Source organism: Typopeltis vanoorti, chromosome 6 (assembly GCF_054136105.1).
Source record: "Typopeltis vanoorti isolate ZY-2024b chromosome 6, IOZ_Tvanoo_1.0, whole genome shotgun sequence".
Classification (NCBI taxonomy): Eukaryota; Metazoa; Arthropoda; class Arachnida; order Uropygi; family Thelyphonidae; genus Typopeltis; species Typopeltis vanoorti.
Window position 1 is genome coordinate 99,767,828 of NC_143554.1, and position 24,772 is coordinate 99,792,599.

The 24,772-nt window shown below is 36.6% G+C and overlaps 1 protein-coding gene across 1 annotated transcript in view; it reads right to left on the reverse strand.

The window, feature by feature from the left end:
* The window catches only part of cert (ceramide transfer protein), a 210,772-nt gene that overhangs the window by 161,049 nt on the left and 24,951 nt on the right, over positions 1–24,772 (reverse strand). The window contains exon 2 of the mRNA XM_090395057.1: positions 16,844–16,960. Coding sequence (XP_090251183.1) covers positions 16,844–16,960 — 117 coding nt within the window. The remainder of the gene's footprint in view (positions 1–16,843; positions 16,961–24,772) is intronic.

Sequence of the window (24,772 nt, forward strand, 5' to 3'; positions counted from 1 at the left end):
TTTGAGCATCTTATGCAGCTATAAAAACATACACATCCCTTTACACTTGTGAGCAGTTGAATTAGAGATACCTGCCTAGTAGCGAGTAGCATCCCCTTTCGCCCTGATGATGGCAGCGATGCGCCGTGGCATGGACTCCACAAGGCACTAGAAGCGTTGGGGAGCCAAATTGATCCATGACCGCTGCACAGCCTTCCACAATGCATGGAGATTGGTCAGAGCAGGGTCCAGGGCACGTATAGATCTCTCTCGACAGCATCCCAGATGTGTTCAATAGGATTGAGGTCAGGGGACCTCAGGCTCCAGCCAAGCATCTTCACATCCGTGGAGTGTTCATCCAACCACTGCCACAATTCGGGAGCAGTAGGCCGGTGCATTGTCTTGCTGTAGGTATAGGTCTCCTGCAGCGTGCTGTAGGTGCAGAAATGGGCGGACATGATCTGACAGCAGGTCCCTGTATCGTTCCCTGGTGAGGGACGATGGTAGATGTACCAGGGGACTCATTTCATCCCATGTAAACAGTCCCCATACGAGAATACCACCACCACCACTAGCCTGAACTGTACCCTGCTGGCACGAGGGATCCATCACTTCATGTGCTTGCTGATGCAGTCATACCCTGCCATCGGCGTGTACCTCGACTCATCAGTCCAGGTGACATCGAGGGTCCAATGGCAGTGTTCCTGTGCCATGCTAATCGTTATACCTTGTGACGTGAGCAGAGGTACCCTAGTCAGGCAGTGGCTTCTGTACCCCATAGCAAGGAGATGGTTCTGGATGGTGTGGCTGCTCATGTCGTTGTTGTCCAGCATTGAATTGGCAAGTGATCTGTGGGCACTGTGGCCCGTCTATCTGCTGTTACCATCCGAGCTAGCCAATGCCGTCCCCTGTCATCGACATGTTGTACGCCACGGCAGTTTTCCCTGGCGGCTGTGATTTTACCCAATTCCATATACTCACAGTACACTCTTGACACAGTGGCCCATGAAAAGCCCAGTGTCAGGAACAAGATTGCCATCATCTAAGAAGGCTTGTGCAGGCAAACAGAATTTCCTGTGTGCAGCAACTGACCAAAGCATTTAACAAAGACTGTTCCTCACCCATATCTCACCGAACTATGTGCAGAGAATTGAAGAGGATCGAGTATTGAGAGTTTCATGCCTATATGTAAAATAAAAGTTTCTAATTCAGTAGCCGGTACATGTACTTTTACATACTGCTCTGCTTTCTTACTTGCCAGGGACTTTTGATATGCCTTCTTTCCAGGTCTGAGTCCACCATAGGGTTCTTATTTGTATTTATTATTTAAAATTTCGGCTGTAATTTCACAATTACTTTTTTTTTTTTTTTTTTTTTTTTTAACCACATGCCGATCTGGCTGAATCAAGGTTTTCTTTAGGATCTGTAGTCTTCAAAGTTTTGTTCTTGTCTTCAACCTAATCCAGTTTTTCTTGAATAATATTTGTATATTTCAGTATGCAGCTTACTTCTGAAAGCTTCCCGACTTTGATTCTTTTTAAAAAAGAATAAAAAAAAAATGTATATGTTAGCTCTTTTTTAAAAAAAAAGAGCTAACATATACAGTTTTCTGTTGGCAAGGTATTGCCTTAGTTCAACACATTCTAGAATTTGTCTTAGGGCAGCAAGTAAGGACAATTCCCATAGGGATTATTTACATTAATAGTTTTAACTTAAAAATTGATGTAAGGCTTTCTGGCATTATTAAGCTACATCAAATTTTTACACTGATAATGCCTGTACTGAATTCTGCTGATGATGAGTTGGAGTTTGTCGGTAACTGCCTTTTCACTGTTTGCCTGGTTCCCTGATAAAAACAGTGTGTATGTGGGGGGGGGGGGGGGTGGTAATTGTTTGGGGCAATGTCCCAGCTGGCAAGAAATTCCATCATGTGGTACTACTGCTCTGTTTTGGTTTAAGTCAAAACAAAAAAATACAATTTGGCTGGCTAAATCCCAAACTGCCAGCACATCCTCATTTGTTCAGTATACCGGTTAGATACTAATGGACTGCACGAGATGGTAAAGATTAGACACTGGGTGAGAAGTCCAGTCAGTTCTCATCCCTCAAAAAGTTATGTGGCAGTCTCCACCAAGTTATTTAGCTTTGATCCTTAAGTGATTGCTTTACATAGCATAGCTTGTTAGTAAGTATCCAGCTGGATACCAAACACAAAGGATGAACTAGCAATTTTGGATTTAGCTGAACAAGTTATATTTTGGTCTAAACCAAATGATGGAATAACATAATTAAATTTTATTCCAGCTAAAGCATCACCCAGTTAAATAAGGCCCCTGCTATTTCATCAGGAAACCAGGATAAGCAATGAAAAGTCTTAGCTACTGAAACAAACAACATCAGCAGAAATGAATACTGGCACCACCACTGGCATGAGAGATATTATTATTATTTTATTATTATTATTATTATGCGACACTTCTAGGGAGTCTAAAGACTTGTTGAGGGAGGGTACCTACTCTACAACTCTGTCTTCACCACTCAATCCACCAACTACAATGAACTGCAACTATCATCATCTAACACCAACGCCATCCACCGCCCACCACTAGTATTTTCACAGACAATCACAAACATCCATGCCTGTGGTGGGCTTCGAACCCACAGCCTTTTGGCTGGAGAGCCAAACTGCTCTACCAACCAGGCCATGGAAAAGTGAGACAAAGAAGATTGCAGGTGAGATTTCTAAATAAGGTTATATTCAGGCAATAATAAGCTATTAGATTAAAAATGAGACCAGAATAGATAAAGATGTATATCTGTATTTAGCATCATGATGATGATGATCTGAAAAAAAGGAGTAGCTATGACAAAGATGAATCTGCCTGCCAGTCAAGAAGTTTAAGTCAAGTGATATGGGTACATTTTTATTGACATTTTCAAAACATGAAAATGCTAGAATAGAATCATGAAACTCATTTGCAACTAAGGGTCCTATATAGAAGATTCTACTAAGGAAGAAATGGTGAGTTTTTTCCAAGTCATTAGAGAAGCAAGCTGACATTAAGGAAGCTAAGAAACTGGTCTTAGTTGAAAATTTAAACAAGAATAAGAAATAAATACAAGACATATAGAAATGTTTTGAGAAAATCTGTAGAAAAGGACAAAGCTGATAGAAATGGTAAAGTGCCTGTCAGATTTCTCTTCAGGATACTAACTAGTCACCAACACATGTTCCAACATAAACAATGTGCAAAAATTCACATGGAGAGAAAACAAAAAATAAAGTCGTACTAAGTATGTTATTGTGAGTAATGATATTCTCATGATGACTGGATACAAGAGTATCCAAGGAATCTGAAATAAGTGACCACCATTTAATTTAAGCTGGATAAAAACAAATATCATGCTGAAAAGAAAAATGGGAAATGTTGAAAAAAAACTTTGTATAAAAGGTTTTAAAATTAATTAAAACTAAGTAGTCTTCAGAGGTAAACTGCAGATTCAAATATAAAGAAGAATTCGAAAACAAGAACGAAACCCTTACATCTCATTGTGAACTCTGAAGAAAACACTGATTCAGCTAAGGGAGCATTGCAAGTATAGAAAATTTCAAATTCATGGTGGACTCAAAAGAGCATTCCTGGAAAAGAAGAAAGCATATCAAAAGTGACCGGCATGCAAAGTAGCAAAATGTTATTAGAAAATACAAAAATAAATGTAAGAAAGTTAACTTGTGTGTAAAAGTAGTTCAAGAAAAGCAATGGGAATATTTTGGAAAGAATGCAGAAAATAAATATCATGAAATTGAAAGAATGTTCTGGAGGCTTGTAAATGGAGGTCAAGAGTGGAATCAGAGATGAGATAAAAAATGAAAATAGATATTCTGAATATCTGGAGTACTTACTTTTAAAAGATTATTAAATGAGATAAGCAGTGACGGAAGTGTCATAAGAAATGTTGAAATATTCAAGATAAATACTATCAGAAGCACATATCAATCCTTTGATGAATAAAAGCCATCAAAAATCTGAAATGCAGACAAGCAGTTGGAGTGAATGATCTTTAACCAGAAATGCTTAGATATGGAAGTATGAAAGTTTTACAATGACAGCACTGAATAATTCAGAGCATCAGGTCAAAAGGTTGATTCTAGATGCTTGCTGTAGAGCTGTCATAATACCTATTTTTAAAAAAAGGGCAATGAAATGATAAGAATTACAGAGCATTTTCTTTCCAGGTACAATTTATACAATGCAAGTATACTCGAGAAGAGGCTAAGAAAAATTGTGTGAGATGGGGGGGACACTTGGTGAGGAACAAGCTGAGTTCAGGCCAAATACAGGTTGTCAGAATAAGATTTTTCAATTTATGATAAATAGCTGAGAGATCATGGGAATATAACAAGATCCTGTATTATAACAAATATTTAAATTTTGTAGATCTGGAAAATATACATGATAATATGCAAAAAGAAAAGCATTTAAAAATGATACAATTATGTGAAATAAATGGAACATTATACAGAGCATACAGAGTCTATATTCAAGTTGCACAATTTAAGAAGATCCAGGAAGACTGACATAAATTGGTTGTAAGTCAAGGTTATACAGTGTTTCCATTATTCAATATCTATTTACATAACATTATGAAGGAGAATGACATCAAATTTGATATCAAAACTAGATTCAATGTAGCTCTTAACTTTATGCAGATGATGTTATACTACTAAGTACATCCAGGGTTAGTGTTCAGGATTCTTTGACTAGAGTAAATAACTGCTGTAACAGAATGTCTTTTTATTGCTGATTTATGCAAACCACAAAAATAGGCAGAAGCACAGAATATATCACCTGCATTATAAAGAGAGATCCTATAGAAGAAGTAAAATATTTCAGCTATTTGGATACAATTTTTAGTGAACATGGCAAATAAGCAAAACCTTATGGTGGGTAATCAGTTGAATAAATATATAAGTGCTCATTACAATGAATCATGGGGACCAGAGAAATAGTCCATTAGAGAGTGAGGTTTACTATAGGAAGAATTTAAGGAAAACATTGCATTGTGAGAATGGAGTGGGAATGAGGGGATCAAAGGAAATGGGAAACAATAGAAGAAATGGAGAGAAATCATACATTGACGACAGACCAATGTATATATTACAGGAAAAGTTGCAAGAACCATACATATATAAAGGAAATGGTGGGGAATCTTACAATGATGACAAAACACAAAAGGACTGGTAACAACCATACATAATTCATAAAATGACATGAAAATTACAAATACAAAATTCACAATTAAAATTTACATTTCAAAATCATTTAAAATATTCTTGATCAACTAATATTTGCAGCCTGTATTATTAAAATCATAAATGACAAAAACTTCAGTGTCGACTTTAAGGAGAATGAAAAGGATATGATATAAAAGTTACAAATATTATCAGGAATAGTGTGTATTGTATGCACCATCAAATAAGTCCAATGAGTGGAGGGCAAGTAATTGCTATGGGGGACTTCAACTAAAGGAATATCGATTGGAAGGGGGAATTACCTTAGGCAACAAGCAATGGAAGGTACAAAGGGTTTGAGAGTGCTAGATCTAGTAATGAATCAGAGGATTTTTCTGTAATCAAATTAACTACATTGTTACTAGTTGGCGAGAATGATCACGTGGTCTTGACCTGAGAGATGGCTTAATGCGAGGAATTTTCAGTTAAGAAGACGCATACATGAAATTACAGAGTTGGTAATTATGAAAAAAATTGGGAGACTTATCAGAGCAGTGCCACAGCATACAAAACTGCAGGATTGGATGCTGATAGTGCATGGGAAATGATAAAGGGATGTTTGAAAGAAGTAGACTGCTTATGCTAAAGTCAGGAGGAGAAATCAAGTGGGAATTAAATGAATGAGTAGCATCATTAAGCAGGAGCTGCAAAAGTGTTGTGGAGGAAATTTAAAGAGGAAGGTGATGAGGAAGGTACAGTCAGAGAGTGACACATATGGTTATAAAAAAAAAAAAAAAAAAAAAAAAAAAAAGCAAAATCAGTGTTAGAAATCAGATATGCAAAACCAAATTTGCGATTACCTATGCAAACCAAAGGTAATCGCAAAGAATTCTCTCAGTATATTGCAAGTAAAAGGAAAAAGTATTAAGGTAGAATAAATTTATGAATTCCAATAGTAAGGAGGACAAAATCTGTTACAGCAGTTATTTACTCTAGTAAAAGAATCCTGAATACTTACACTGGATGTACTTAGTAGTTATAACGTCATCTGCATAAAGTTGAATACTTCTAGTTTTGATATCAAGTTTGATGCCATTTTCCTTCATAATGTAGATGAAATTACTGAATCACTTTGAAACAGCATATATCTGGGTGGAAATAATGCAGTAGCAAGAATAGCTGGGATTGATGTGGAAAGAGGCTTAGATGAACTGAAGGATATCAGTTGGCACATTACGAGAATTTGCTAGGGATTTGGCAGTGCCTTTGACCAGACTGTTTAAGTATCGGCTGATAAAGAGAAAATATTTCCATATTTAAAGCAACTAATATAACCACAAAAAAGAACATACTAGTAGCAAAGTTATGAAAGTAACTTTATGTTCTTTCTTTTGGTTATATCAGTTGCTTTAATATCATTTTTTTGTTCTAGGTGTTTATCAGAACTTTTCAGAACCCCCCCCCCCTTGTATATTTCCATAGTTGTAGGGTTCACGTTGAAATTTCCGAATAAATAAACTACATAGACACAGGAATGAAATAACTAATTTAATAACTAAATTAAGTATTTGAAACCTGATGTTTTGCCAGCTCAAGCCAGCATTATCAAAGGCATTTTTAAGATGCAAACGCAACAGAAACTAGAATTACGATGACGTCCAGAACAAGGATAGTCACGTGCATAGAAGACAACAGCAATGCTCTCTGGGGGAGGGGTGATATTTTGTGATTACTGCTGATGAGTGGCACATCAAATATTATGTAGAATTACACCATCATTTCTGTTAGAGTTCAATGGCTTTTGTAGCATGCGAGATGCTTCTAAGAAGAGTCTCTGTGATTTAAACTAGGATCTCTGTAGTAACTTCTTTTTTCCATCTGATGAAATGAAGGCATGTTGTCCATACAGAATATATTTATGTTCTTTTCTTCTATTAATGGTAGTCCGTTCTGTCTGTTCAGCATGCTGAATCCAACATTGATTAGAAGATCCTGCAGACATCTGAAAAAGAGAGAGAATCCTGGAGGTCTAATTTTTTCTGAGGAAATTCAGACTTCGTCCAAAGGTTTGTAAACTGTTCTTATTTTGTGTTGTTTCAGGAGTGAACTCGGTTCATCTGTAGTACCTTTGATATAAAGTAGGATATGGCATACATATATATCTAGTTTATTTATTTATTTGGGGAGGTTTTTTTTTTTTTTTTTTTTTTTTTTTTTTTTAAGTTCAAGGTTTTTTTTTGTTATAATTGTTCTATTCAGAAAGTGCAAGTGGAGCCTGTTGTTCCAGATGGAATGCCTGTCCCGAGGATGAAATTCACTGTGCCCTGGAGGCTAAAGTTTTTAAAATTCCAAAGTTTCTTAGCAAGATGGTGGTGTAAAGTGACATCTATCTACCTGTGCATGTGGGCTTCCAATAGACTAAACACAAGAGGGACACATCCAGCTTCCTTGCAACTTAGGTATCCAATCCAAGAAGACCAGAGTACCCTTTTTTTTCCTCTTTAAGAGTAAAAGTGATTTCAGGGTGAATATTGTTGAGGAAATGTAAAACAGTTGAAAAGAGTCTGTGGGCCACATAGCTAAAAAGCACAGTGAAAGGAAATGTCATGATGATCCTTAATACAAATGACTACAACAACAACAAAATAAAAGAATTACTATTGGATATGTCAACATACATCCCGATAGCAAAGGATCGCACAACATTGATAAAAAATAAAACCATAAATCTTTTAAACAATATTACAAAGAGACTAATGGAAACTTTGTCCAAATTAAAAAATCTTACACTCCCAACAGTATATGGCCTACCTAAGGTCCACAAACTTGGAGCCCAGCTATGCCCCATTACTGATGCCATAAATTGCCCTACATATGAACTTGCTAAACATTTGGCATCTAAACTCAACAAGCATATCGGTAAGGCATCATCTTACATTAAAAAGATCACTCACTCACACACACACTTTAAAACCACTATACAGAACCATCAATTAGAGAATGCTTAGTTAGCTTTTATGTACCATCTTTTTTTCTAACATTCCAGTAGATGATACACTAGAGCTGTTTTCCGAGATATCTCCATCCCCAACATTTGCACTCTTTATGCACCGCCTTAAATCAGAGTATTTTAGCTGGAATAACCAGCTCATTAAACAAACTGAAAGTGTAGCTGAGCTCCCCAATTTCACCTTCCATCACTAACTTAGACATGAAATCATGTAAAATGTTGGCACTTAATTTAGCCCCCCGCCCCGTGCGCGCAAGCGCAAAGTATGGCTGAAGTATGAGTGAGACAATAGTTGAAACAATGACCTGTCACTGTCAACACTTACCACACTTCCAAGTAATGCATTCCAACCACCCACAACTCTCCATGCAAAAAACCTACTCCTCATTCCCTTGTTATATAACTTCCAGGGATGGCCTCTTGTTCTTCCCCACCATCTCAACCAGTTCTATGAAAAATCTGACCTACATTAATCCAGTAATAACTCCTCATCAATCAACAAATCTTGATCATTGTCTTCCCAAGTCCATTTATCCACTTATTCATACTCTACATTCCAGACTAGAAACTACTTTAGTCAAATGTCTCTGAATCCATTCCTCCATCTCTTCATCCATTTGGAAAAAACCAGTGACCAAATCTGCACACAGCAATCTATATGTGGTCTGATCAAAGCCTTATACAACAAAATCATAACATCCTTACTCTTACATGTCAGTGTTTTCCACATCATCATTCCCATAATGCACTGTGCTATCCTCACAATTTTAGCAAAACGTCCCCAAAATTTCAGGTCCTTATCCACCAACACTACAGATCCCTCATCTCCTCCACCTCCTCTAAGATATCCAATTTTATACTCTGTATCCCATATGTGCTTCTCAAAACTTAAAACTTTACACTTTACTATGTTAAACTGGCATCCCCCCCCCATTCATTTGCCCATTCAGAAAATATATTCAAGTCCCCTTAAAAGGCTAGAACATCCATTGTACTCCTAATAGTTCTTCCCAACTATGTGTCATCTGTAAACAACTGTATATCACCATTCAAGCCCTTCCTAATATCATTTATATACAAATTAAAGAGCAATGGACTCGAAACAGACCCATGGGGAACACCACTGGTGCCTTTCCTCCTCTGGGATATTGCTCCCCCATACACAACTTGCTAATACCCATCAGATAGCCAATCTCCAATCCAGTGCTACTATCCAACCACATCTGTTCCAGTTTAATTACCAGCTTGTCATGTGTGACAATCTATCAAAGGCTATATAAGCAAAATCTAAATATATCACCTTGTATGTATCCCCTTTGTCCAATGCACCTGTCACCTTGTTATAATAAGTAAGTAGATTGCTAAAACATGATCTTCCTTTCAAACTCATGCTGTCCATCAAAAAGAACATTGTTGTCATCAATCCAATTCTGGTTCTCACTAGCCTCTAACATCTTTACCACAACTTGAGACAAACAGATTGGTCTATAATTCAAAGCCTTAGTCTTATTCACCCACCATTATGAAGTGGAACGATTTTGTCCTCTTTCCATTCTTTTGGAACTTGGACAAATCTAAAGAGATAAGTTAAAGCTGTTGTTAATTCCCTGGAACATTCCTTCAAGACACATGGTGATATACCATCAAACCCTATGGCTTTACTGACATCAAGTTTACTCAATTCTTCATATACTGCCTACTCATTCACCAGCAGTGGCTCCCCCTCCCTTCCCATTGCTCTTAAGATCTGTATATTGTTACTCTCATGAGGATGAAATACCTTTATGATCTATTCATTTGACATCTCTACTAAACCCTCCTTAGTGGTTATCATTCCACCATTCTCTCCAACGAGAATCATTCTTCCATAATAATTCTTTCTTCTATCAATGACACCACATTAAAAATGAAAATATTGGGAAGGAAGTTGACATAGTTAGCATTCAAGAATGTGTGAACAGAGATAATCTAAGATGGTACAGTCACTTAAACAGGATGAGAAAGGAAAGGTTGGTCAAGCAGGGGCTTGATTCCAAGAATGGCAGGAAAAAAAACAGAGGAAAACCAACGTTCAGATGAATTGATGAAGTCAGAAGTGCCTACGAAAAATTAAATATAAGATCTGATAATATTGGAGTATTAACAAATCATTAATTTGGAGGATAAGATGTTAATAATAATGAAAACCTCATTATGTCATACTATAACAATATCCTGTATGCCTTGCAAAAGTATATATATATTAGGAATCTGATTAAGTGGATTTCTCTATTTATTTCAATAACCAAGTAATTCTTTTATAAAATTATTAATAAACTGAATTTACACAAATTGAAATTATAATTTCAGTTTGCATAAAAGTAAATGCTGAACTGGTCGGCAAAGGATAGTACATCTGCTCACCAACCAACAGACAAACAGTGAATTGAATCCCAATCAACATGGATGTTTGGGAAAATCATAATATAAAAGAAAGAAACTGTTGTTCAGTGTGAAACAACTACCCTGTTTAGTAGAGTAATGAAGTTGTTTTGAAAATAAGAAGTACTATGTTTGGTCTCTAGAGCAGGAAACTGAGATCATCCACAGTACTAAACATAAGAGGTATACAATATTTTGTAGGTGTCCTTCATATGAAAATAAATAAATAAATAAATGCTATATTTATTCTGAATTCCTAACCTTTTTTTTTTTTTTAAATAAAATATGGTTCCTTGGGCTTTAAATAAGTATCATGTGGTTATTTTTGATATGGTGCACCAGTAAATTTCTTTTGAAACACCAACAGTAATTTGACCTCATTCAGATGTGCCAGCATCTTTGATAACTATTTTTTTTAATTTTTTCTCTTATGTCCTGATGAAAGTCTTTCATCCTACTCTTTACTCACTGCACAACAGCCTGCTGGTTTTTTTCCTTCCAGTCGTTTCTGAGCGTAGGTGACTTTGTAGGCATTGCCCACAAAGTATTCCTGGTGAAATTTTTACAGGGTAGTTCACCATTGCTCCCCCCCCCCAATTTTATCCGGGCTCGGGACCAACATATGGCTGGGACATATTCATGACTGTAATCCATGTGTGTGTTCACGGGGCCGGTTTGCCTGTTCTGGGGAATGAAAAACCTGAGTTTCCAGTTGAAAAAAAAAAACCCTACCTCCGTATGAGACTGGCTAACTCTCACCTTTAGTTGAAAGAGATAAAGGTTCCTCATGTCACTGACAGGAATTGAACCCAGGTCTTTCCGACCAAAGGATTTCATCTATACTTAAATATATACTTAAATATACTTTCATCTATACTGAGCTATAGCGGTTGCACAACATGCTCAGAAATATTCTAAGTGAGAATGGAATGCAAGAAATTAATCTTATTTCATATTATGATGAAATTTTATATCTCTTGAGAATGTTTTCAACTATGCTTTTTTAAAATCAGTATCTGTCATTCCATAGAAATTTTGAATTCCAAAATCAATCCATGCTTCTCTTTTAGGTTGAGTCACTGTTCCTTCAAACTGTTTATAGTTTATTTTCTTATGTTTGGCCTCAAAAAATTCCTTCGAGCCTGATATCTCAAAGACATTCATTCTTTTCATATACCTTAATAACCTGCTTCATTAATCCTAATTTTATATGAAAAACAATTGTAAGAGCAGTTGTAGCTGCTATACGATTGCAAGAACTTTTAAATCAACTTTGCCCTTCGTATTCTACACACTAAGTTATAAAGAAGTTCATTAATTTAGTCTTTATTTTTTTTTTTAATGAGTGACTAAGATGGAAGCAAAAAAAGATGAACATTTTGTAGCATAACCATTCAAGTTTCTTTTAAGTGAGTCACATTGTTGCTTCTTTATATAGAGTAATCCACTAATTATCCAATTGCAGCAGAAAGTTAATTTACTTGTCAGATAACTGAAGGATCAAGCCAAGTGAAGGCACAGTTACATGGTGCTATACTAGGGTCAGTTAACTGAAGGTTTGGTTATTTGAAGGTCAGATAATTGCAAGATTACTATATATAAGTTCCATACAACAAAACCTATAGCTCACCAGTGCTTCTATGGGTGATTCGATCAAACACTTCAGTACCTCAACTAGAATATCGCTATAGTAGTGAACTGTATGTGAAAAGCATGATATAAATTCGATTTTGCAAAGTTTTTTTTTCCAAAAAATGAAATCCCTAAAGCAAGTCCTTAACTTTGACTGACTGATCCCAGAATTGTGGAAGATTTTTTGGAAACAAATCCCTAACCAGATCATTTGACTCACGTGAATTGCTGCTGTTTACTCTTAGTTACATAACACCTCCAGGGAGTCGAAAGACTCATTGAGGGAGGGGCACCTGCTCTACAACTCTCTGTCTCCACCAACCCCAACTATCTTCATCAACTACACCAATGCCATCTACCAATGACCACCACCACTAGTATTTTCACAGACAATCACAAACATCTATGCCCATTGCAGGATTCGAACCCATGGCCTTTTGGCTGGAGAGCAGATACGCTAACCACTCAGCCAACCAGGCGGGCATATAATGCTATCATGTTCCACATATTAAATGATTCCAGTGAAGGTATAGATAGAAAGATTAATGAATTATATAAAAGGCAGGGCAATATGCAACAAAATTGCTAAGTTATATATGCACATCCTCTGTGGAAGGATGTAGAAACATCACAACCAGCCACATATTCCAAGTACACCATGGTAGTACACTTAGAAAAAAGCAAGATGCATATTATACCCTTCCCCTAGTGACCTCATCAACTATAGGTAGGTTATTGTTATTTGGGATTATGACCAAAGCAACTAATGCTAGCCTCTTCTCTAGCATTAGTTGCTTTGTCATGCCAGCAAAATAGAGAAGAGGCTAGCATTATCTCCAAAAGTAAGTCACAAGAATGATGAGATGGGAGTAAATCTCTTCAGGACTTTCAACATCTGATGATGTAACTCTGAAAATGAGGAAAGCTGGATTATATATAGCTACATGGAAAGCATGAGATCTATTTTAAAAAAAAAAACTACATAATCTTAAACAAAAAAAATGAAAGAGATAAGTATCAACATCCTTGGATTAAGTGAGTCAAGAAGGACAAGATCTGGAAAAGTACAAGGCATAGTTTAGTGTACTCAGGGTGAAAATCAGCATTAAAATGGAAGCAGAATATTAGTAGACAACTGAACTTCAAAATTTTTGAAAGGCTTCTGACGATCTACAATAAAAGTAAGGTTAAGCTGAAAGCCACATCAATCGCTTCATGTATGAGGGCTGTTTCGATAAGTCTGTGCAAAGTCGAAGAGATAGCGCCACCAGTACATATCGAGGTTATTTTTAGTTGCTGGCAAATGTTGGAGGATCACACACTAAGTTTCAGTCAGATAGATCTATTACCCTGTGTTTGGTGTTCATTTGAATCGATCAAGTACCGTGATTTGAGAAAAATGGATGAGAAAGAATTTCGTGTAGTGATTAAACATTACTTTTTGAAAAGCAAAATGACTCAGGAAACCAAAGCTAAGTTTGATAAACATTATGGTGAGTCTGCACCTTCGATTAGAACGGTTTATAAGTGGTTTAGTAACTTTCGAAGTGGCCATATGAGCACAAGTGATGCTGAACGTTCTGGATGCCCTGTGGAGGTCACTTCAGAAATTATTGAAAAAATCCATGACATGGTGATGGATGATAGAAGAGTGATGGTGCGTGAAATTGCCAAGGCTGTGGGCATCTAAAAAAGATTTTACATGAACATTTACATGTGAGAAAACTATCTGCAAGATGGGTGCCATGTTTGCTCACAATGGATCAAAAGCGTCAACATGTGAACTGTTGCAAGGAAGCATGAAGCTGTTTCAACGGAATCCAGAGGAATTTTTGCATCGTTTCGTAACAGTGGACGAAACATGGATTCATCACTACCAGCCTGAGACCAAGGAACGGTCAAAACAATGGGTTGCAAGCAGGGAATCTGCATCAAAGAAAGCGAAAACCGTTCCTTCAGCAGGAAAGGTTATGGCCACTGTCTTCTGGGATGCTCATGGCATAATCTTCATAGACTTTTTGGAAAAAGGGCAAAACAATTACCGGAGTGTATTATGCTCCTTTACTGGATCGTTTAAATAATGAAATAAAGGAAAAACGACCACACTTGGCTAAAAAGAAGATTATTTTCACCAAGACAACGCACCCGCTCACTGTTCTGCAATTGTGACCGCAAAATTGTTCAATTTACGATATGAAGTCCTTTCACCCCCCCCACTCTCCAGATTTGGCTCCCTCGGACTACTGTCTGTTTCCAAAAATGAAAAAATGGCTGGCAGGAAAGAGATTTTCATCAAACGATAAGGTGATTGCTGAAACAACTGCCTATTTTGAAAAGCTGGACAAATCATACTATATATGGATGGGATCAAAATACTCTAGCATCGTTGGACTAAGTGTATAGACCTCAAAGGAGACTATGTTGAAAAATAAAAAATGTTTGTCCCAAAAAAAATTATGTTTTCTTCATTTTTGCACGGACTTACTGAACAACTCTCGTATACTGCAAGTATATGTCCCTACCTTACATCATCCAGATGATGAAACTGAATTACTATATAAAATAAGAATCCTTAAAACAAATAAAATCAAATGAATTCTTGATAGTGATGAGTAATAAATGCTGAAGTAAGCAATAAAGGATATGAAAATCTAGTGAGAAGTTTAGGCTGAGAAAAAGAAAATAATGAGGCAAAAAACTGAATTTTGAAAAGGAAGTGATTTAATAATTACCAATACTTGGTTCAAAATTCAAAACCATACCAACTTGATTTTCTAATGATTAAAAACAGGTACAAATTGAAATTTGTAAACCTTAGTGATGCCTGTAATTCAGGTCACAACCCAGTAGTAGCCACAACAGAAATAAAACTGAGTTAATAATAAAGAATAGCAGTAGCAGTATCATCTTACTTCACCTTAGATCCTTACTATCATACCTCAAGCAACACATTTGCAAATACCTCTCATACTCTTTCACTTCACTGTCTCTAACACATATCTGTGTGACTTTCATTCACGCCTTACCTGCGAACTAGTCACTCCAATCAATCCCTCTCTTGCATGATATACTATTACCTTCCAACTTCCTGCTGTCATTATTCTGCTTCAACTCTTCTTTCATAGCCATCTTCCTTCTTCCACTTTCAACAGCCATTGTTGCTCCAGATCTTGTTCAACTCATTTCTCAAGCATTACTTATTACTCTTAACATTTCTTTGAAGATATCCTCCCTCATTTTCACATCTGACTAATTCACTAACATTCCTCATTTATCTTTCCATGAGAAAGTACTTTTTCTCCTTGATAAGCTTCCATTCACTGCACCTGCTCACATTTTCATCACGCTTAGTCATCAATATTTCACCTTCCATTAACTCCACATTCAAATCTTATTTCACACATACTCTCCTACCACATGACAAACCTACAACAACATGTCTATGCAGTGCTTTTTTTCTGGAAAAAAAGGTGTCGGTACTCACCATGAAGATGTTATTACAGCAACTTCCACACTTTTAACATATCCTCCGATATACCCTAATCGTCTCTAGATCGCTTCTTGCTTTTGGTATCAACTGCAGAATGATGACCTCGGAGCAGCCATGAGTCCACATATTTGCTAGGGTTGAACTGAGTGAGCGGAGGTCCTACTATCCTGATGAACATCAGTGCAGAAGTTGTCCGTACAAGCAAAAAATGACCTAGATGAAGTTACTATAAGATTCATTTGAGAAAAACCCCTTTCACATTCACTGGAAGATTGTGCCCAGAGTGTGCTTTAGAGGATGTAGTATGTCTGGGACTTTATTTTCTTGAAGATATTCAAAGAAACCACGAACTGCTTCTCTTTCATTTAAGCGAAATTTGCGTGCTAACTTTTTAATTTCAGCTTCACCAAATGTCAGATGCTTCTGGATTTTCTGGCCAATACTTGGAATCTAAAATCTTAGAACATTCAGGCAAATCAGCATCATCTCCTTCAAGCAGATGCTTTCCAACAGTTTCTTTCAGACTTTTATAGAAAGCAGATGAACTTATTGCAGGACTGTGTCTTTCATTTTTGTGAAGCTCAATCCCTTTTGAACTTCATGTTCTTCTGACTTTGAAGAGAAATACTGTAGTACTGACCAGGATTTTCAATTCTTTCTTCAAAAATTTGAACTGTATTCTTCATCTTCCTGTGTGCTTTGTACAAGTCAATATTTCTCTCTTGTAAATCTAGACTTAGTTCACTAAGTTCTTGGACAGCATCACGCATAAAGCCCAAATCAAGAACAAACTCGCATGACTTTATTTTTCTTAAAAGGCCCTCATAAAGAAAGCCAGTATTAAGAAGAGAACCACATTAAGGATTTGCCAGTCTTTGTCTTAACAATTCACCATGTAACGATCTGAATACAGAGACTGAAAGTGTCAAGGTTATAAATAAGTTATCTTCCCTCTCTGCTATAACTTGAATTACAAATACTGCAATAGTTCAGATAAACATGCCACTTTAAAAACAAACCAAACTGCTATTATTTTCTTATAATTCATACTATCTTTACAGTGAAAAAAACTTTTTACCTTACATGCCTCTAAGGTTTCTACCCATTTATTCCTTTCTTCTGGACTTTCAGCACGCAAATACCAAACACAGTCATTCACACTGACATCAAACCGGCACTCATCAAATTCATGAGGCTAAGGAAAAAAAGATAAAATAAATAAAAATTCATTTTTTAAATATTATGAAAAATAAGTTATTAAACACAATAAAGCAGATTTAAAGTGTATTTTGTTCTTAAGAGAGACAATTCTGATATACTTCCTGGCAAGGAAGGTGACAACTCATGGATAATTCAAATGTTTAAGAACTGGTGAAAGGCTATTTTCCGCCTTTTTTTTTTTTTTTCAATTAAATTTTCACGTACTATTTCAGATGCAAATTGAATTCAGAGGACAAAAAATGTATAATAAACTATCGAAATGACCATGGAAAAGTGTTTTTTTTTTTTTGGGGGGGGGGGGGGGGGGAGGAATGTTTACTTGTTTATCCGTAGAGTAGATCCTATAATCCCGAGGCAGAGCTGACTACTACTGGGTGCGTCCCCAGGTGGCGGATCGGGGAACAGCCTTCAGATATGGAGGCTAGCTGCGATATAAGCAGAGCAATCTGGCGAATAAGCAGCCGTGGACCAACGGCGACTGAGCTATCAGGGCGTGGGGGAGCAGAAGTGGCAACTCTGTTTCACTTAAAACCTCACAAAGCCCAATGACAACTCGGTGACATGGCGAGTAGTGCCGCCATTAAATAAGCACCATTGGGAAGCATCATTGTCAGTACTGACACAAGGTTGAAGCCAAATGATGACGGAAAAGCTTGTGATCAGAGATTTGCAGATGGCAATATGATTATATTGTGTACGTCTGTAATACTGCAGAGCAGAAAGCAAACGGAGAAACTACTGCTCTACCTTATCTCCAGAACAACCACCATGGCGAGCAAACCCTTACAATTGGCCCCAAGTTCCCGGCGTCCCTTAAATGGGACAGGGGTGCGAAGAATCTCCGGGCTCAAAATGGTGTCCACTTTTAAAATTGCAACTTGGAATGTCAGAACTCTGTATGAAGCTGGCAAATTAAGAAATGCCACAAGAGAAATGAAGAGGCTGGGCATCCGGATTTTGGGAATTTGCGAGACAAGATGGCCAGGATCTGGAAAGTGTCAACAAGATAATACGACAATGTATTACTCTGGGAATGATGAGAACAAACATCGACATGGTGTAGCTATAATAGTAGATGAAGAAATCAATAAATCAGCAATAAATTGGATTCCATTTTCTGAAAGGATAATGCTGTTACAACTTAAGGGAAACTCCGTTAATATAAATATCATCCAAGCTTATGCACCCACATCTGACAAAAGTGAAGAAGATGTTGAAGAGTTTTATGAACACCTAAAAGAGATTAAAAACCTAACAAAGAAACATGATATAAACATAGTGATGGGTGACTTCAATGCAAAAGTGGGAAGAGGGGGGGGGGATGGAGAAATTGTTGGCGAACATGGCTTAGGCACCAGAAACGACAGAGGAGATCGCCTAGTCCAGTTCTGTCAGGAAGAAGATCTAACAATAGCAAATACCTGATTTAAACTTCCACCCAGAAGACTGTACACTTGGAAATCGCCTCAAGATAACCAATATAACATTGTCAGAAATCAAATTGATTATATACTGATAAATAAAAGATTCCACAGTAGTATAAAGAGTGCAAAGACTTATCCTGGAGCAGATATCTCATCAGACCACAATCCCATAGTTGCAGAAGTATGTCTTAGATTAAAATCAGCTAAAAAATCACAAAAGAAGAAAAAGAAAATTGATGCAGAAAAACTGAAAGACCCGAACATAAATAAAAGTGCCAAGACACAGCTTAACCTGAGATTACAACAGATTAACATAGAAGAAAATAAAAGTGTGGAATCTCTTTGGAATAGCTTAAAGAATGCCATCGTAACAACAAGTATTGAAGAAGTAGGTTATGTGAATAATATAAAACAACAGGAATGGATGACAGATGAGATTCTTTCTCTTATTGATACAAGAAGAATGTACAAAAACAAAGACCTTGCCAGGTATACAGAAACACATAACATCATCAAGAAAAAAATAAAAGAAGCCAAGGAAAATTGGATGAAAAATTTATGTACTGAAATTGAACTGCTTCAGAAGAAACATGATAATTTCAATCTGTATAAGAAAATCAACGAAATTTCTGGAAAACTGAGGAAAAAGCAAATAGTGTCTCTAAGAGACGAAAATGGAAAAATAGTTCTAGAAGAAGAGAATAAAGCACAGATTTGGATAAAATATGTAACAGAACTTTTCAATGATACTAGACAGAAGCCTATAAATATAAAAGAACATTCAAGGACCAGCAATCATGAAATGCGAAATAGAGAATGCTATACGAACAAGTAAAACAGGAAAAGCCAGTGGACCAGATTGTGTGCAAACAGAATTTTTAAAATTATTAGAACCAGATAACATCAAACTTCTTGAAAAACTATTTAATAAAATATATGAAAGTGATGAATTTCCATCAGATTGGCTCAAATCTACATTTATCACTGTCCCAAGGAAACCCAAAGGGAATTCCTGTGGTGACTTCCAACTTATTAGTCTAATGAGTCAAACATTAAAAATATTTTTGAAAGTAATTCAGAATCGTATTTATAGAAAAAGTGAAGAAACTCTAAGTGAAACACAATTCGGCTTTCGGAATGGTTTTGGTACTAGAGAGGCCCTTTTCTGTACCCAAATATTGATACAAAAATGCATAGAAAAACAGAAATCTGTCTTTATGTGTTTCATAGATTTTGAAAAAGCATTCGACAAAGTCAGACACACTAACTTAATAGAAGTCCTTCAACAAATAAGGCTAGACGAACAAGACATAAGACTAATAACAAATCTGTATTGGAATCAGTCAGCTACCGTTCAATTAGACAACATTACCACCAGTGATATTAACATCAAAAGAGGAGTGAGACAAGGATGTGTGCTCTCACCACTCCTGTTCAACATATATGCAGAGGTAATCTTTAAAAAAGCATTGGAAGAATGTTCAGAGGGAATCACAATAAATGGAAAGATTGTTAACAACCTTCGATATGCAGATGACACCGTGCTAATTGCAGATAATATTATGGATCTCCAAAAACTCATTGCAGAGTATACATAGAAAGCCAAAGAATGGGAATAAATATAAACATCAACAAGACAAAATACATGATCATCAGCAAACATCCAGCCTCATCAATGAAACTGACACTCAATGGGAAAAATATTGATCAAGTGTCAAATATAAATATCTTGGTTGCTGGCTTAATGAACGGTGGGATCCAGAAATAGATATAAAGACAAGGATTGAAGTTGCACGGCATTCCTTCATGAAAATGAGAACACTATTCTGCAATAAAGACCTAAACATGGAAGTCAGATGCCGAATGCTGAAATGCCACGTGTGGTCTATTCTGCTCTATGGAGTTGAAACATGGACATTGAAGGCGACAACCATCAAGAAAATCGAAGCCTTTGAGATGTGGCTATACAGAAGAATGCTAAAGATATCATGGACAGAAAAAATTACCAATGAAGATGTCTTAAAATCCATTGGCAAAGCTAAACATCTTGTACAAATAATCAAGAAATGAAAAACATATCTTGGCCACATTATGAGAAACAGCAAATACCAACTTCTACAAACTATTTTGATAGGAAGAATTGGTGGCAAAGGAAGTACAGGAAGAAAAAGAATATCATGGTTTGACAACATCAAGACGTGGACAGGAAAGAGCAGTGCACAACTGCTCAGATTAGCACAAGAGCGCAGTTTGTTCGCCAAGATGGTCGCTGACCTTTGATAGAAGATAGCACAATAATAAGAAGAAGATCCTATAATATATTACAGAAAACAGTATAATGCTTTTCAGTATACTGTAATAAATGTAATATATAATTCTGATCTAGTTTTGCTCATAAGATTAGTCTCGATAAATTTATTATTTTCAGGACTAGTTAGGAAGGTAAGCATAAAACTAACCCTATGTCAGAACTATAGTGATAAAACAATTATTGTTGTTATGTTACTTCACATTATTTAACAGATATATCAGACTCAAGAAAAACCTTTGTATAGCTCTCTAAATCCAGTTCTTTTGGAACTAATAAAAAATTTGCGCAAAGTGTTCTTGCATCATCAACTTAACAAGGTGAGATTGTTTTCTAATGTATTCCTACCTTTTTCAATATAATTCATATAAATCGAGATCTTTGGCTCAGATATTTGGATCACTGATCATGTTAGATTAGAGTCTGTGTAGCTCAGTGGAAGTGGGGGTTTGCACTCCATGGTGCTTGACCACCTGAAGGAAGACCTATGTTCAAATCTAGTCACCAACTAGAGGAACATTTTCTAAGCATTTTTTCGACTGGTTCCCAATTTAGTCGATCTCTGGCATGGACAAGCGGGTTTTTTCTTCTGGAAACAGTTTTTTATCCCATAAACTCAAGAAAATTGAACATAGAACCCACACTATCTCGGACAATAAATATATAAGTGTTAGGATTAGGGACCATGAAATGGCAGCATTTCTTAGCTGCCTCTCTTCACTAGATGGTGAATATTGTTAGTGATAGTCTTGGGCCAGCTATCTCTAATTGGCCTCTCCAATTATCTCTAAGTGGAGATTGAACTTTCCTCTCAGTCTCAAAAAAAGTTAGATAGGGCTAAAAAATAGGGCCTACTCCCTATAAGGGAATCAAAGACATTAGCAGTTGTTGTTTTTGATCATGTTAGTGATATTTTTACTTAAAGGAAGAAACAAACACTTAGGGACGTAGCTTAATTGGTTTATAATCACACAGAATACGAGTTTATAATTTAAATTATAAACCGATATTCTGTCTTAGTCACTGAGGCATTTTCAAAGGCACACCACAGGAAGGCAAATACAGAGTAGGTTCAATTTACTGTCCTAAATGGTGCCTTCTATGAATGCAATAAGAGAATCTTGTTCATTTGGCTGAATGCCTCATGACAGTTTTCTAGAATTCTGAAAGAGCAAGGCAGCCAAATGTTTTTAAATTAGGCAATTGTTGTAGACCTGTGACAGATTCCAAGAATATTTTCTCAGATTTGAATTTACATCTGCACATAGAGAGAAGTTTTTTCTCCACAGAATGATGGTTGTATCAACAGTATAATCAGGAAACCCCAGGAAACTTAAGTTTAGATGGACATTTCTATGCTTTTCCATGTTAGTTCCTTGCTACTGCAACCTAACATATTTTGTTAGTTTATAGGAGCAAGGAATATTTATAGATGTCAAGATGATCTAGGTAACAGAGAAGATCTTTTGGTGAACAGATAAAAAAGTAGCTAAGTTTGGGTAAGAGTTGAAGTCTGCAATTATACCTTTTAAGAAAATCTCAGATTTTTTTTTTTTTTCCTAAGGTGGCCCAGATGCAAAGGATGGTGATAGGTTTTGATCTGTGTTTTGGGAAAAACAATGTAGTTTTGTTGATTTTATGGATGGAGAAGCTACAGATTAAAAATGTGTCACTGATTTGAACTTTTAATAAGTTTTATTGGGAGATCTGATGGATATAGCTACCAGACAGATAAGGATCTGTTGGGTAACTAAGTGACTAAAGTGTCAAAAAGGATAGACAATTAATGGATCCTAGGGTGTTAAGAGGTGCTGAAATGTTTCCAGCATATACAAAATACAAGGCCAAATGAAAAACACACCATCAAAGTAGCATAGTCAAATTATCCATGAAAAATTGGCAGGTGGAAGTCCATAGCTGTGCCTTCAAAGTGTTTGTAAGATTTTTCATGTAAAGGAAAATACTAGAGTGAATGATAAATGTGAATAAGGCAAAAATATTGGAGGAGGGAAGACAGTCTGAATAAATTCTGTGGTTTCTTTTCAGGAGGACATCAAGTGAAAAATAAGGGTATCATGAAGCTGACCAAAACATATGCATCTGAGGATTATGTCTATCAAGCAAGATTTGAAGTGCAGTTTTTAACATGAAAAATAGTAATGAAAACATGAAAGTAATAAAAGAAAGTTTGAGGGTCAAGTATTTGGTCAGTCTACATGTGTAGAAACCAATAACGTCACCTGTGACGGTATTGGTTATATATTAAAATTATATATTGGTTATATATTAAAAGGTGAATATCTTTGACAATGAACAAATCATGTGACAAGGAAAGGTCTAACATTACCTCAGTAGCATAACTGGAAAAATGACACTGCATTGCACCCTTCAACTGAAAGAGATCTAAGTTTTTCATTGTGATGGGCAGAATTTTTAAATAAGCTTTTTTCAACTGAAGGTGAGGTACCGAATCTTACAATGGGAAGAGACAGAGAACACACACAATTTACAGACAAAAAAATACTACTGGTTGGTGGTAGATGGTGTTGCATGTTGTAGATAGAGGATTAAGTAGTGGAAATGGCAGGTTGTGGAGCACCCTCCTGCAAAGAGTCCTTGGAGGTGCCATGCAATAATAAATTTATCATGTTGGAGGCTTAATGGATTGTATACAGCACTCAGAAAGGATTAAAAACAGAATTTAATTCTTCCTATATTTGGTCTCAGTCAATGAGACATTCAGGAATTACAAAAAAAACTAATGTAACATAAAAACAAATAACAAACAATACTAAGCCCAACCATGTGGGCAACACTAAAGTCCTATCTAGGTGGAGTGCCCTCTAAGGGCAGTTGTAGGTGACTTGCAATAAAGTGGGACCCCTGGTGATAAGCGTTTCCCAAATCTTAGGAAGCTTAATGCAACCATATTTGTTAAGATTTGGTTGATTCCTGAGAGCTGCTGCTGATTCTAAGAATAGTCTTTCACTTTTGAATTTGCTGTGGTGGAGCATGGTGGTTTTTTTTCCCAATGAGATCCTGTGGGTTGTATCCAAGACATGGTCAGCCAGGCCTGACTGACCATAGTCGTGGTTGCAGATGTATGACTTATGTTCATTCAGGCAGATAGTAGCTGATCTGCCTGTCCAAAGTACGCTAGTTTACAGGAACAGGGTACTTTATAGACTCCAGGCACTGAAAGAGAAGGGAGCTGATCTTTTGTAGAGCGGATAAGGGCAGCAAGTTTGCGGTGGGGCTTAAATGCTGTGTGTGTAGGTTGTACTTTTTTAAAATCTTGGCTATTTTTTCAGATGTGCCACGGATGTGGGTATAGTGACGGCATTTCTAAACTCTTTTTGAAGAGAAGACCAGGGAATGGGGGAGGACCTGATTATTTTTTTAATGCTGTGATCGCTGTAGCCATTGGAGAGGAAAGTATACTGTAAGGGCGGCTCCACTAGAACTGCCCTTACAACTGAGGGCGGTTTCACTGGATCTCATGGGGAAAAAAAACCACCATGCTCCACCACAGCAAATTCAAAAGAGAAAGACTATTCTTAGAATCAGCAGCAGCTCTCAGGAATCAACCAAATCTTAACAAATATGATTGCATCAAGCTTCCTAAGATTTGGGAAACACTTATCACCAGAGGTCCCAGTTTACATTCCAGGCCACCTACAATCCACCTAGATAGGACTTTAGTGTCACCCACGTGGTTGGGCTTAGTATTGTTTGTTATTTGTTTTTATGTTACATTAGTTTTTTTTTTTTTGTAATTCCTGAAGATGTCTCATTGACTGAGACGAAATATAGGAAGAATTAAATTCTGTTTTTAATTCCTTTCTGAGTGCTGTATACAATCCATTAAGCCTCCAACATGATGTCCTCACAGCACTTAAGCCTCTACACATGGACAATAATAAATTAGCTTAATTCTTGTGCTCCAGAGAATAAGTTTCATCCTCTTTCCTGTGAAGATATTTACAAATAAGTAGATCTGCAGAAGTATATTTAGAAAAGCATCAGGAAGACATCCAGTTCCAATAGTCTGATA